The 12,768-nt window shown below is 38.8% G+C and overlaps 1 protein-coding gene and 2 long non-coding RNA genes across 6 annotated transcripts in view; 2 read left to right on the top strand and 1 right to left on the bottom strand.

The window, feature by feature from the left end:
• LOC109825291 overlaps positions 1-2,299 on the top strand; it is an 8,989-nt gene extending 6,690 nt beyond the window's left edge. For all 3 annotated transcript variants that reach the window (XR_002242965.1, XR_002242963.1, XR_002242964.1), the window contains one exon: positions 797-2,299. This is a non-coding gene — a long non-coding RNA (uncharacterized LOC109825291). The remainder of the gene's footprint in view (positions 1-796) is intronic.
• LOC109825290 (ubiquitin carboxyl-terminal hydrolase 9-like) overlaps positions 2,312-12,768 on the top strand; it is a 12,604-nt gene continuing 2,147 nt past the window's right edge. Inside the window, exons 1-5 of one of the 2 annotated variants that reach the window (XM_020392116.1) lie at positions 2,312-2,859; positions 2,929-3,015; positions 3,092-3,221; positions 3,584-3,751; positions 7,132-7,416. In XM_020392116.1, the coding sequence (XP_020247705.1) occupies positions 3,698-3,751; positions 7,132-7,416 (339 nt within the window). In that variant the 5' untranslated portion in view covers positions 2,312-2,859; positions 2,929-3,015; positions 3,092-3,221; positions 3,584-3,697. Of the gene's footprint in view, positions 3,222-3,583; positions 3,752-7,131; positions 7,417-12,768 lie in introns of both variants that reach the window. The other variant, XM_020392115.1, reaches the window with a different exon arrangement.
• Positions 3,617-6,244, bottom strand: LOC109825293. The gene is made up of 2 exons (XR_002242967.1): positions 4,278-6,244; positions 3,617-4,201 (listed from the first exon to the last, which is right to left on the bottom strand). It is a non-coding gene; the product is annotated as an uncharacterized LOC109825293 (long non-coding RNA).

Below are 12,768 nucleotides of genomic sequence, written 5' to 3'. Positions count from 1 at the left end.
TCCCATCACCAACCGCCTCCGAAACTTCGATCCCGCTTGGCCGCTTCATCCCTTCAACATCTTCTTCGAGATTCTCTTCACTACTTCTCTTCAATTTCTCCTCAGAGATTAGCAATCAGATTCGGGGCTGCGTTAGCAACGTCTTCGCCTTACAGCACAGTGTCGAGATTGCTTTTTCGGAAGTTGTTCGAGAAGGAATCGTCGACTTATACTTATCTCCTCACCGATCTCGGCCACCCTCAAAAGCTCGCTGTGGTAAAAAAAGTTTTTTCTAAATTTTTACGACAATTGTTAGCATCACTCATGCAAATGTGACACTTGAATTGTGCACTCCAATTATCCGCCTATCAGCGACTGTTTCCTATCAAAACCTCAATTGGGGGCCAAATTTCAATACTTTTTTGAGAGAATAATTTGTTTTAAATTTTTTGTTTTCTTGGGACCTAATCATTGAATATGAGCAATCGCGAGAAATTTTTCTTGTTTTTGAATTCTTGGGGTTTTGTCTTGTGTTAAGCTGTTTAGATTGAATTTTTATCCGTTGTAGACAGATTGATAATGTTTTTGTCATTGTGGGTTGTTAATGGCATTGTTCTAACTTGTATCTTTCATTAATTTTAAATGCATTAATAACTTAGCAATTGGTTTGTTGCAGCAAGCGTTCGAAATGTTAATAATAATAATAATAGTAATAATAATAATAGTAGTAGTAGTAGTCCACAAGATTCTCATGCATTTTCATACCTGCCCCAAATTTAGTCTATTTATATTTGCTAAATTTGATCTTCTTTTGCAGCTGCTTGATCCAGTAGACAAAACAGCAGACCGAGATTTAAGTCTTATAGAGACGGTCCGCTTCTCTCGCGGGCTCACCGCCTCCGAATCTTCGGTTCTATCTTTCTAACTAAAGCTATTTAATTTTCTTTATCATTTATTCATATTAATTTTATGCTTAGTTAGAGATATTGTAGATATACATTGAAAGATAGATTGAATGGTTTAGCAAGATAAATTGAATGGTTTAGCAATATTATCTATCGAAAATAATATGTTAGAAAATATTAAATATTAATTAGTAATTTTGCAGCTCAAAAGGTAAGAAGAATGAGATAAAATCTATTATGAGTTGTATCACTTAGGCCTCATCTAATATTTCGCATTGGGCCCCAAAATTCCTAGGTACGACCAAGGTTCGTGGGTTCTTCAAAATTTTATTGCATGTATGAATTGTTGCGCTAAATTCTGTTCAGGGTCCTAATAAAAAACCCCAAATTGAGTAGTTTCCAGTTAATGCAGATAATTTGAGCTGTGAGAATTGTACTAGCTGCTGTTTTTTGTTTTGGGCAATCTTAAAGTTATCTATGTTAGCCCTTTTTATGTCAGTGATTAATTATACTTGTAAGGTAAATTTCACAAAGCCCTCACGAGTGTGAAAGTTTTTACTTAATTCCTAAAAAGTTTGAAACTTTCACCTAACCCAAGAAGGAAAATCCATAAAAACCCCATCGTATATTAATTTTTTCACTTGTTCTTATGATGGCATTACATAAACAGGATGAATTTGGAGTTCTGGAGGAAGAAATTGCCAAAACCAAAATTTGGAGATTGGGAGCTTAGACCTGTGAGCGAACACAACCAAAGATGAGAAAGAAGTGGGAAAAGTAAATTTTAGGGCAAAAAATATAAAAAGAGGACCTGAATGTTTCTTTTTTCTTTTTCTTTTTTGTTGGTTGAAATGATTAAGGGTGTCTTGTCTTTTGACAACATCTGATTTGCACGTGATGCATCAGAACTAATGTCTCATTTGGTACACATGAATGAGTGGGAATGGAATGCTCTTTCCCACTTCTTATTCATGCGTACCAAACACAACACATTTTTAAAAGCTAGAATGCTCATTCCCACTTCTCATTCATTCCCGCTTTATGTGTGAGACTGAGCATTCCCAATGAGATGGTAGACAATGGGTGTTCCCACTTAAGTGAGAACAAAAAATTTGAAATAATGCATTAATTGCTTATTAATTGTCGATACCAAAAATAAAAATGATTTTCATCCTCACTTCATTCTCTAATCGCTCGCAAATGTAAGAATGAGAATGATACGTAAATTTTTCCTTGAAGAATGTCATCTGAACATAAATATGATTCATCATTGATATGTTGGTGGAGAAAGGAGAACAATTCTTAGGTGTTTTGCTATTTTTTTTGGCTGACCCCAAGACTTGGAACCTTCGTTTCTTTTTTTATTATTAATTTGGTATTGATTAGTGTTAAATGGTTGGTACGCTTGCTTGAGCTTACTCTTTCTTTTTTTATTATTAATTTGGTATTGATTAGTGTTAAATGGTTGGTACGCTTGCTTGAGCTTACTCATATATATTATCTAAAAAACAGAGCTTTCTCGTACACATTTTTGATTAAGTTATTCACAACACTAACATTTGAGATTTATGTCCAAAGTAGTAGCCTCAACCATTCTTTTATGCAACCCCCTTTTCAATTTGGGGTCTTTTATTTTGTATTCTTTTTGTTTAATGTCTAAAGATACAAATCTCCAGTTAGGATATAATCATGTTTTAAAATTTTGAAATGACAAGATTGTGACATCATGTTGGGAAGTGGAGTTGTTGGTATCCTATCTGAGTCTTGTAATGTATGGGAAAGGAGAGCTCCATTAACCCCTGCCCACCGTGCTCGCCTTCTCCTCAGTGGAAACGGAAATGGAGTTGATCGTAGTATAATAATTCAGCCAAGCACTAAACGTATCTATTATGATTCACAATATGAGGATGTTGGTTGTGAAATATCAGATGATCTATCTGAATGTGGTCTCATTTTAGGAGTCAAGCAACCAAAGGTAATAAGATATTGTCAAGTCCAATGCTATTTAAAATGTGTAAATTCATAGCTAATTCATTCATCACAGTTGTAGATGATTCTGCCAGATAGAGCATATGCATTCTTTTCCCACACCCACAAGGCTCAGAGTGAAAACATGCCTTTGTTAGATAAGGTAAATATGTTATGACATGTTGGATTATTGTTTCTATTTGATGGCCTCACGATGGGAATAATTATTTTGCTTATAGATTCTATCTGAAAGGGTGTCACTATATGATTATGAGCGTATTATTGGAGATGATGGCAGAATGTTGCTTGCATTTGGAAAATTCGCTGGTAGAGCAGGATTCATTGACTTCTTACATGGTATGGGAAAAAGTATGTGCCCTTAGATTTATTCTAAAGCATATGCTATGCTTTTCATAATTTCTAGTACTAATTCTAATTGATATCATACGTTACCATGAGTGATGTTTCATGTTTGTGACTATAATAAGCTTGCATTTAAAACTATGGAGATTTGAAAATTTAAGACTATTGCATGACATAGTTTTCTTCCTTGAAAATCTAATGCACAGCTTGGAGCTTTTGCTAAGTTCGCTCCATGCAAATAACTCTATTTTCGTAAAAGTTGGCAATACAAGCATGTATATACTGCTATTTCATCTGGAACCTGATGATGGAGAGCATATAATTACTTGACTATATGGTGTGCAGTCTGATTCCCTTTTCGATTTCAGGATACTTGCATCTTGGCTATTCTACACCTTTTCTGTCTCTTGGGACGTCTTATATGTATTCTTCTTTGGCTGCTGCCAAGGCTGTAATAATTGCTTTTGGGGCGTCTGAACCGGATGGCGGGCGGCCGGCGGTGGCGGGATTCATCAGACTGCACACCATATAGTCAAGTAATAATATGCTCTCCATCATCAGGTTCCAGATGAAATAGCAGTATATACATGCTTGTATTGCCAACTTTTACGAAAATAGAGTTATTTGCATGGAGCGAACTTAGCAAAAGCTCCAAGCTGTGCATTAGATTTTCAAGGAAGAAAACTATGTCATGCAATAGTCTTAAATTTTCAAATATTTATAGTTTTAAATGCAAGCTTATTATAGTCACAAACATGAAACATCACTCATGGTAACGTATGATATCAATTAGAATTAGTACTAGAAATTATGAAAAGCATAGCATATGCTTTAGAATAAATCTAAGGGCACATACTTTTTCCCATACCATGTAAGAAGTCAATGAATCCTGCTCTACCAGCGAATTTTCCAAATGCAAGCAACATTCTGCCATCATCTCCAATAATACGCTCATAATCATATAGTGACACCCTTTCAGATAGAATCTATAAGCAAAATAATTATTCCCATCGTGAGGCCATCAAATAGAAACAATAATCCAACATGTCATAACATATTTACCTTATCTAACAAAGGCATGTTTTCACTCTGAGCCTTGTGGGTGTGGGAAAAGAATGCATATGCTCTATCTGGCAGAATCATCTACAACTGTGATGAATGAATTAGCTATGAATTTACACATTTTAAATAGCATTGGACTTGACAATATCTTATTACCTTTGGTTGCTTGACTCCTAAAATGAGACCACATTCAGATAGATCATCTGATATTTCACAACCAACATCCTCATATTGTGAATCATAATAGATACGTTTAGTGCTTGGCTGAATTATTATACTACGATCAACTCCATTTCCGTTTCCACTGAGGAGAAGGCGAGCACGGTGGGCAGGGGTTAATGGAGCTCTCCTTTCCCATACATTACAAGACTCAGATAGGATACCAACAACTCCACTTCCCAACATGATGTCACAATCTTGTCATTTCAAAATTTTAAAACATGATTATATCCTAACAGGAGATTTGTATCTTTAGACATTAAACAAAAAGAATACAAAATAAAAGACCCCAAATTGAAAGGGGGGTTGTATAAAAGAATGGCTGAGGCTACTACTTTGGACATAAATCTCAAATGTTAGTGTTGTGAATAACTTAACCAAAAATGTATACGAGAAAGCTCTGTTTTTTAGATAATATATACGAGTAAGCTCAAGCAAGCGTACCAACCATTTAACACTAATCAATACCAAATTAATAATAAAAAAAGAAACGAAGGTTCCAAGTCTTGGGGTCAGCCAAAAAAATAGCAAAACACCTAAGAATTGTTCTCCTTTCTCCACCAACATATCAATGATGAATCATATTTATGTTCAGATCTTCAAGGAAAAATTTACGTATCATTCTCATTCTTACATTTGCGAACGATTAGAGAATGAACTGAGGATGAAAATCATTTTTATTTTTGGTATCGACAATTAATAAGCCGACAATTAATAAGCAATTAATACATTATTTAAAATTTTTTGTTCTCACTTAAGTGGGAATGCCCATTGTCTACCATCTCATTGGGAATGCTCAGTCTCACACATAAAGCGGGAATAAATGAGAAGTGGGAATGAGCATTCTAGCTTCTAAAAATGCGTTGTGTTTGGTACGCATGAATAAGAAGCGGGAATGAGCATTCTATTCCCACTCATTCATGTGTACCAAATGAGGCATTAGTTCTGATGCATCACGTGCAAATCAGGTGTTGTCAAAAGACAAACCACCCTTAATCTTTTCAACCAACAAAAAAGAAACATTCAGGTTCTCTTTTTATATTTTTCGCCCTAAAATTTTCTTTTCCCACTTCATTCTCATCTTTGGTTGTGTTCGCTCACAGGTCTGAGCTCCCAATCTCCAAAATTTGGTTTTGGCAATTTCTTTCTCCAGAACTCCACATTCATCATGTTTTATGTAATGCCATCACTGGGTCAAGTGAAAAAATTAATATACGATGGGGTTTTTATGGATTTTCCTTCTTGGGTTAAATGAAAGTTTCAAACTTTTTAGGAATTAAGTAAAAACTCTCACACTCGTGAGGGCTTTGTGAAATTTACCTTACAAGTAAGTATAATTAATCACTGACATAAAAATGGCTAAAATAGATAACTTTAAGATTACCCAAAACAGAAAACAACAGCTAGTAAAATTTTCACAGCTCAAATTATCTTCTTTAACTGGAAACTACTCAATTTGGGGGTTTTTATCAGGACCCCGAATTGAATTTAGCGCAACAATTCATACCCGCAACAAAATTTTGAAGAACCTAAAATTTCCTAGTTTAAGAATCTAAAATTTAATATATTACTAAATTAGCTAAATATCTCTTTCCAAAGTTTTGTCAATGGCAAAATTTTGCAGCCAATTACAACAGGGTTCCAATTGACAATGATTCTAATATGGGACAAATTTTCAAAACCAACCTATTTACAAATTTAATCGCAGAAAACAACCCATTTCAAATTTAATTGCAAAAACCAACCTGGTTTCAGCCTTGGCGCTGAAACCAGGTCGGTTTTTGTGAAAAAACTTTCGAAACTTCACGGGAGTTGAACTCCCGTGAAGTTTCCCAGTAAAAAAAAAAGAACTACGAAACTTCACGGGAGTTCAACTCCCGTGAAGTTTCGGATAAAAATTTTCAAAAACTGACCTGGTTTCAGCCCAGGTCGGTTTTTGCAATTAAATTTGAAATGGGTTGTTTTCTGCGATTAAATTTGTAAATAGGTTGGTTTTGAAAATTTGTCCTTCTAATATGCCTCCAGGGTCTTTCATAAGGGTACTGCTCGAATGGTCAGATAAAAATCTGGAACTGTATGACTTTAGTTTCCTTGGGGATCTGCCAGAAGTTTTCAGACCATTTGGTTCAATGGTGAAGAAAACGCGGCAGGAGGCTATCACTTTGTTCTCATGCTTGGATGCATTTCTGAAAGAGGAACCTTTAGGGCCCGATGATATGTGGTTAGTGAACTCTTTGCCTTGTGTGTAGCAGATGTTAAAGTTCATCTCATATTTTAATGGGTTAATTACGGATAGAACCCCTGTTCTATCATCGAAGTGCAACTAGGCCTCCTGAAGTTCAATTGTTTCAGATAGACCCTAAATGAATTTTTTTTACTTTTTTACCTTGGAGAGAATTTTTTTTTGACAAATAGACCTGAGGGTGGAAGAGTAATTAAAAAAAATCACGCGGGGAGGTCTATCTCAATTTGGTGATACTAAAGTGAGTCTATCCGTGACAATACAATTCCAGGGGTTTATCAGCCGCTGGGTGATAGTATTGGGCACCAGTCAGCAATTAACCCTATTTTATTATTAAAAAACATATCCTTATAAATGATGTGTATTGATGCCTTTTGATTGATGTTCTTTTAGGTGTTGTCCTGGCCGCAAGGAGCACGTACAGACAAGCCACTAAAAAAACTAGACTTGTGGAGATTGCCCGAGATCTTAGTTGTTCACTTGAAGCGGTTTTCTTATAGCAGATGCATGAAAAACAAGCTTGACACCTTTGTGAACTTTCCTGTTCACGGTCTTGATTTAAGCCAGTATGTAAAGCACAATTCTGATGCTGCAAGGCAAACACACGTGTATGAGCTTTATGCTGTAAGCAACCACTACGGAGGATTGGGTGGGGGCCACTACTCTGCATATGCAAAGGTAATGCTATATGATATGGATTACACTGGTAGGCAATTAGTTATTAGACATCAACATGATATGTGCAATAAGATTTGGAATATATCCTCTATAGACCACTGGTAGGCAATTAGTTATTAGACATCAGCGTGATATGTGCAATAAGATTTGGAATATATGATAAGTGCCCCTCTTTTTCCTCTCTATACTATATGATATGGATTAGTATAGACTATAGAGGTTCTTCTATTCCCTTGTTTTGGGGGGCAAGTTAGTCAGCCCCTAATATTTAACCCATCAAGTTTTATAGGTATTATTTTCAGCGTCTTTAAGTCCCCATAGTAGTACTCCGCCCGCTCTAATCATAGCTAAAAACATTATTCTGTTGAAGGTAAAGTTGGAATATTTCTGCAAGGAAACCACCATGGAGACCAAAAAGACTCGAAATAATAACTATTAAGGGTTTAATGGGTTATAATACGGGGTTAAGGTCTTCTTACAAAATTCAAGTAAATACTGGGCCTGATCTGACTTTGAGCTCTGTTGTTGGGGTTCATAGATGAGCGAATATTGTCCTAACCATGGAGACCAAATAGGCTCGAAATAATAACTATAAGGTGTCGTTTGACAAAGGGTTAAGAGGGTAGTGTTAAGGAGAATGGTTAACTTAGTTAAACTGTCATAAGGGGTTAAAAATAGTTCAATCCTGTTTGGATTAGATAGTTATGATAAAGAGTTAACTTATTTGTATTTGGCAAATGAAGAAGGGTTAAGGAGGTTAATCCCTCTAATTTTTTCTAAAATACCAGATTTAATCTTATTGATATTTGACACATTCATTAGCAACTATTCAATTAAGACCAATTCAACTCGAATTTGCATGCAATTGAGCTATCAAATTGTTATCTTAATTTTTTTATTTAAATAAATCATGTGGAGAAGGCTAAAAAAATCAATTTAAATTAAGAAATTTTAAATTAGCATTTCAACTTGAACTATGTTAAAGGGCAACGTTCCAACAAAACTTTATAATGCCTTTCATTAATATCAAGAGAAAATTTATTATTCAAGAACAAAAGTAACCATTTGCTCAAAATACTATATTCTGCTAAAATATAAATTGTTAATAGAAACCCTAATTCATTAAGAGATCTCTTGGGCTTTATATAGGTCCCTACACAACTTACAAATAAGTCCCTAACTAATACTAATATGTCAACACTCCTCCTCAAGATGGGCGAAAGATATCTACTAAGCCCATCTTGTCACATCCTCTAATCATATCTACTGAGCTAAGTCCTTTAGTCAGACAATCTGCTGCCTGGTCCTTAGTCGAAACATGACTTAGCTCTAGTAGTCCACTATCCAACTTCTCTTTGATGAACTGCTGCCTGGTCCTTAGTCGAAACATGACTTAGCTCTAGTAGTCCACTATCCAACTTCTCTTTGATGAAAAACCTGTCGATCTCGATGTGTTTGGTTCTATCATGCTGCACCGGGTTGTTGGCAATATTGATGGCTGACTTGTTGTCACACCACAACTTTATCTTAGTTCCTTGATCCAGCTTCAGCTCCACCAGCATACTCTTTAACCATAGCAACTCAGCAACTCCTAAGGCCATAGCTCTATACTCTGCCTCAGCTGTCGATCTAGCCACCACCGACTGCTTCTTGCTCTTCCACTAGACTAAGTTGCCTCCTATAAAGATGCAGTATCCTGAGGTGGACCTCATGTCATCAGCACAGCTAGCCCAATCAGAGTCACAATAGCCCTCAATGCTCATGTGTTCATTCTTCCTGAAGATTAGCCCTTTTCCGGGGGCATTCTTCAAATACCTTAGAATCTGGTACACTGCGTACATATGACCCTTCCTTGGATCATGCATGTAGCGACTCACCACGCTCACTACAAAAGAGATATCGGGACGTGTGTGACACATATAGATCAACCTGCCCACCAGCCTTTGGTATCTGTCATGATCAACTGGTTCTCCAGCTTCAGCACCCAGTTTAAACTTCTGGTCGATCGGTGTAGTTGCAGGTTTGCATCCTAACATTCCTGTTTCTTTGAGAAGATCCAGTGCATATTTTCTCTGGGATAGGACGATCCCCTCCGCTCCTCGAGCTATCTCTATTCCAAGAAAGTATCGAAGCAAGCCAAGATCTTTCACCTCGAATTCCTTACCCAGTCTCACTTTGAGTTGGGCAATCTCCTTCTCATCATCCCCTGTAATAATCATATCATCCACATATACTGCAAGCAAGGTGATGCGACCTCCACTTCTTCGAAAGAACACGGTATGGTCGGCGCTGATCTGCTGGTACTCCATACCAATCATAGCCCTCCTGAATCTATCAAACCAAGCACGAGGAGACTGTTTTAGCCCATAGAGAGACTTCTTCAATCTGCAGACCTTTCCCACTGTCTTATCTGTACCGAATCCTGGTGGTATCTCCATGTATACCTTCTCCACTAGATCTCCATGAAGAAATGCATTCTTCACATCTAGTTGGTGTAGCTTCCATCCGCCATTTATTGCTAGAGAGATTAAGATCCGAACAGTGCTCATCTTTGCCACCGGTGCAAAGGTCTCGTCATAATCGATGCCATATGTCTGACTATACCCTTTTGCCACCAGACGAGCCTTGTAGCGCTCAACTTATCCATCTGGATTCTGCTTCACAGTGAAGACCCACTTGCATCCAACTGCTCTCTTCCCTTCTGGTAGTTTTACTAGCTCCTAAGTGCGGTTCTTCTCTAGAGCTCCTAGCTCCTCGTGCATAGCCGCTTTCCACTTTGGGTCCTTCTTAGCAACCTGCCAATTGTTAGGTACAGTAACAGAGTCCAATGATGCAATGAATGCCCCATGTGCAGGGTGTATGTTAGAATATGATACAAATTGGGCAATATCCCAACCATATCTATCGGGAGGATTTCCCGCATTACTACGAGTAGTCCTCCGTACTGATATTGGTGTGAGAGGAGTAGGGAGAGGAATGTTATCAGTAGGAATGTTATCACCTTGGGATGAAACTGGTGGTGGTGGTGTTTCAGGAGTCGGGGTAGGCGTTGGCAAGAGACTTGGCAGCACTAGTGGCACTGTAGGTACTGTTCCTGTAATTTGCTTGCCCTTCCTACTATAAGTTAGTAGCTCCCCTTGAACAGTGGGCCTAACACCTCTTGTCTCATTTTCCTTTTCTTCGTCATTCTCCTGCTCCTCCACAACCAATTCTTCTTCCCAAGGAATCGATACAGAAATGAATTTCTCCACATTGTTCACCGTTCTCTCACCATTCTCCTCCTCTCGCCTCATACTTCTAGTATTGGGCGAGTTACCAGCGGTTGAAGTTACCTTTTGGGTGTAATATGGCTCGAGTTCTCAAAAGTGCACATCCATGCTCACAAACAATCTTTTCTCCACCGGGCTCCAGCAAACATATCCCTTCTGAGTAGCAGAATATCCCACAAAGATGCACTTCACAGCTCTAGGGGCAAGCTTCCTTGTCTGGTGATGTATTCCTTGAGCTGACAAATATTCTTCAAAGGCTCTGTTGGTATATTCTGTCCCATTATCTGACCTCAATACTTTCACCACTGCTCCGTATTGAGTCTGAACAGTCCTATGAAAATTTTGGAAGCACCCAAACACATCACTCTTATTCTTCATCAGGTATAACCAAGTAACACGAGAGAAGCAATCAATAAATGTAACAAAATACTTGTATCCATTCATAGAACTTGTGGAACAAGGCCCCCAAACGTCTGAATGTACCAAGTCAAATGCATGAGAACTTCTATGACCAGAACTAACATAAGAGCTTCTAGTAAGCTTTCCAAACTCACATGCATCACACACAAGTTTCTGTTTATTTGCTTTCTCAAATAAAGAAGGATACACTCTACCTAAAACACTAAAGGATGAGTGTCCCAAACGCTGGTGATGAAGCATTAACTCATTTTCAGCACTCATTTTATATCCTACTCCTGCTTCCTCTATGATTGACACCAATGCTGAATCCATCCATTCACGATCCAGATACCACAATCCACTACGCCATGTGCCAGTTCCAAGTCTCCGCCCTGTCCCCTTCTCCTGGAAAATCACCTTGGGAATATCAAAAGAAATAATGCATTTTAGTTGGAGGATGATAGAACTAATAGACAAAAGATTGACTAGAAAGGAAGGAGCATGCAAAACATTAGACAAAGTTACAGAACCAGTACAATCTACAGTACCCTTATCAACCACCGGCTAAAATGTACCATCAGCTGTTTGAATACTATCAGGCGATGCTAAGTGAGTATATGATGAGAACTCACTAGCATTACCTGTCACATGACGAGACGCACCGGAGTCGACTATCCACTCTGATGATCTGTCGGGAGACATAGAAGCAAGAGCATGTATGTCATCAGTACCTTTGGTCGGATGAGCATAGGTAGCAGTGTTGCCTCTGGCGAAGAACGAAGTGGATGCCTCCGCAGTCCCACTCCTCAAATCTCCATCCCCTGCTATTTGTTGTTTTTTTCCTAAGTATTGTGAGAAGAGCACGATCCTCCTCTGTAAAGACCACCTCAGCTTCTTCTTCTGCTACCGTCAGATTCGCCCGATTTCCTACTCCTCTTCCACCTCGTCGACCCCCACGGCCACGACCACGACCTCCGAACTGTCCCCGTCCACCCGAATCTCCTTCCTTGGATGGCTTGGTGCAAGCATGCCTTAGATGACCCACCGCACCGCAGTTGTAGCACTGTCGAGTCTCTCCCCTAGATCCAGTACTGCTAGAGGCTGTCAGTGCTGACTTCACCACAGGAAGTCCACATGTCCCCGCCTGCAGCCGAATGCGAGTCTCCTCCTGGATCATAGCAGAGACAGCCTCCTCAAGCGTGAGAATTTTTGGCTGAGCTAGCAGCAATGTGATTCGCTGAGCGAACTCTGATGTCAATCCCTTGAGAAACACCATAGTCCTCTCCTGTAGAAAGGCCTCCCGCTCTTTACACCCCGGGTCCTTGCAGCTAGCCCGAGGGGAAAAATAATCATAATCCAGCCACAGATGCTCCAATTCTGTAGCATATTCCTGTACAGTCCTCTCTCCCTGGACTGTGGCATCGATCTCTCCTTTAATCTGGAATACCCTCAGGTTATTCCCCACTCCATCATATGTCCTCCTCAACTTCTCCCAGACGTCCTTCACCTTCTCAATGTCATCCACCGTGGCGGCGATCGTCGGGACCAACGAATTGAGAAGCCAGATGTACACCAACATATGAGTGGACTTCCACTCATCTCTTCCCTCCGAGTCCTCCTCCGGTTCTGTCGCCTCTCCTGTCAAGTAACCCTCCAGGTTCCTCCCTGCAAGGGTGTATCTCAC

This window comes from Asparagus officinalis, chromosome 10 (assembly GCF_001876935.1).
Source record: "Asparagus officinalis chromosome 10, Aspof.V1, whole genome shotgun sequence".
NCBI lineage: Eukaryota > Viridiplantae > Streptophyta > Magnoliopsida > Asparagales > Asparagaceae > Asparagus > Asparagus officinalis.
The sequence above is the reverse complement of the archived record's forward strand: the minus strand, read 5'-3'. Positions and strand labels throughout refer to the sequence as shown.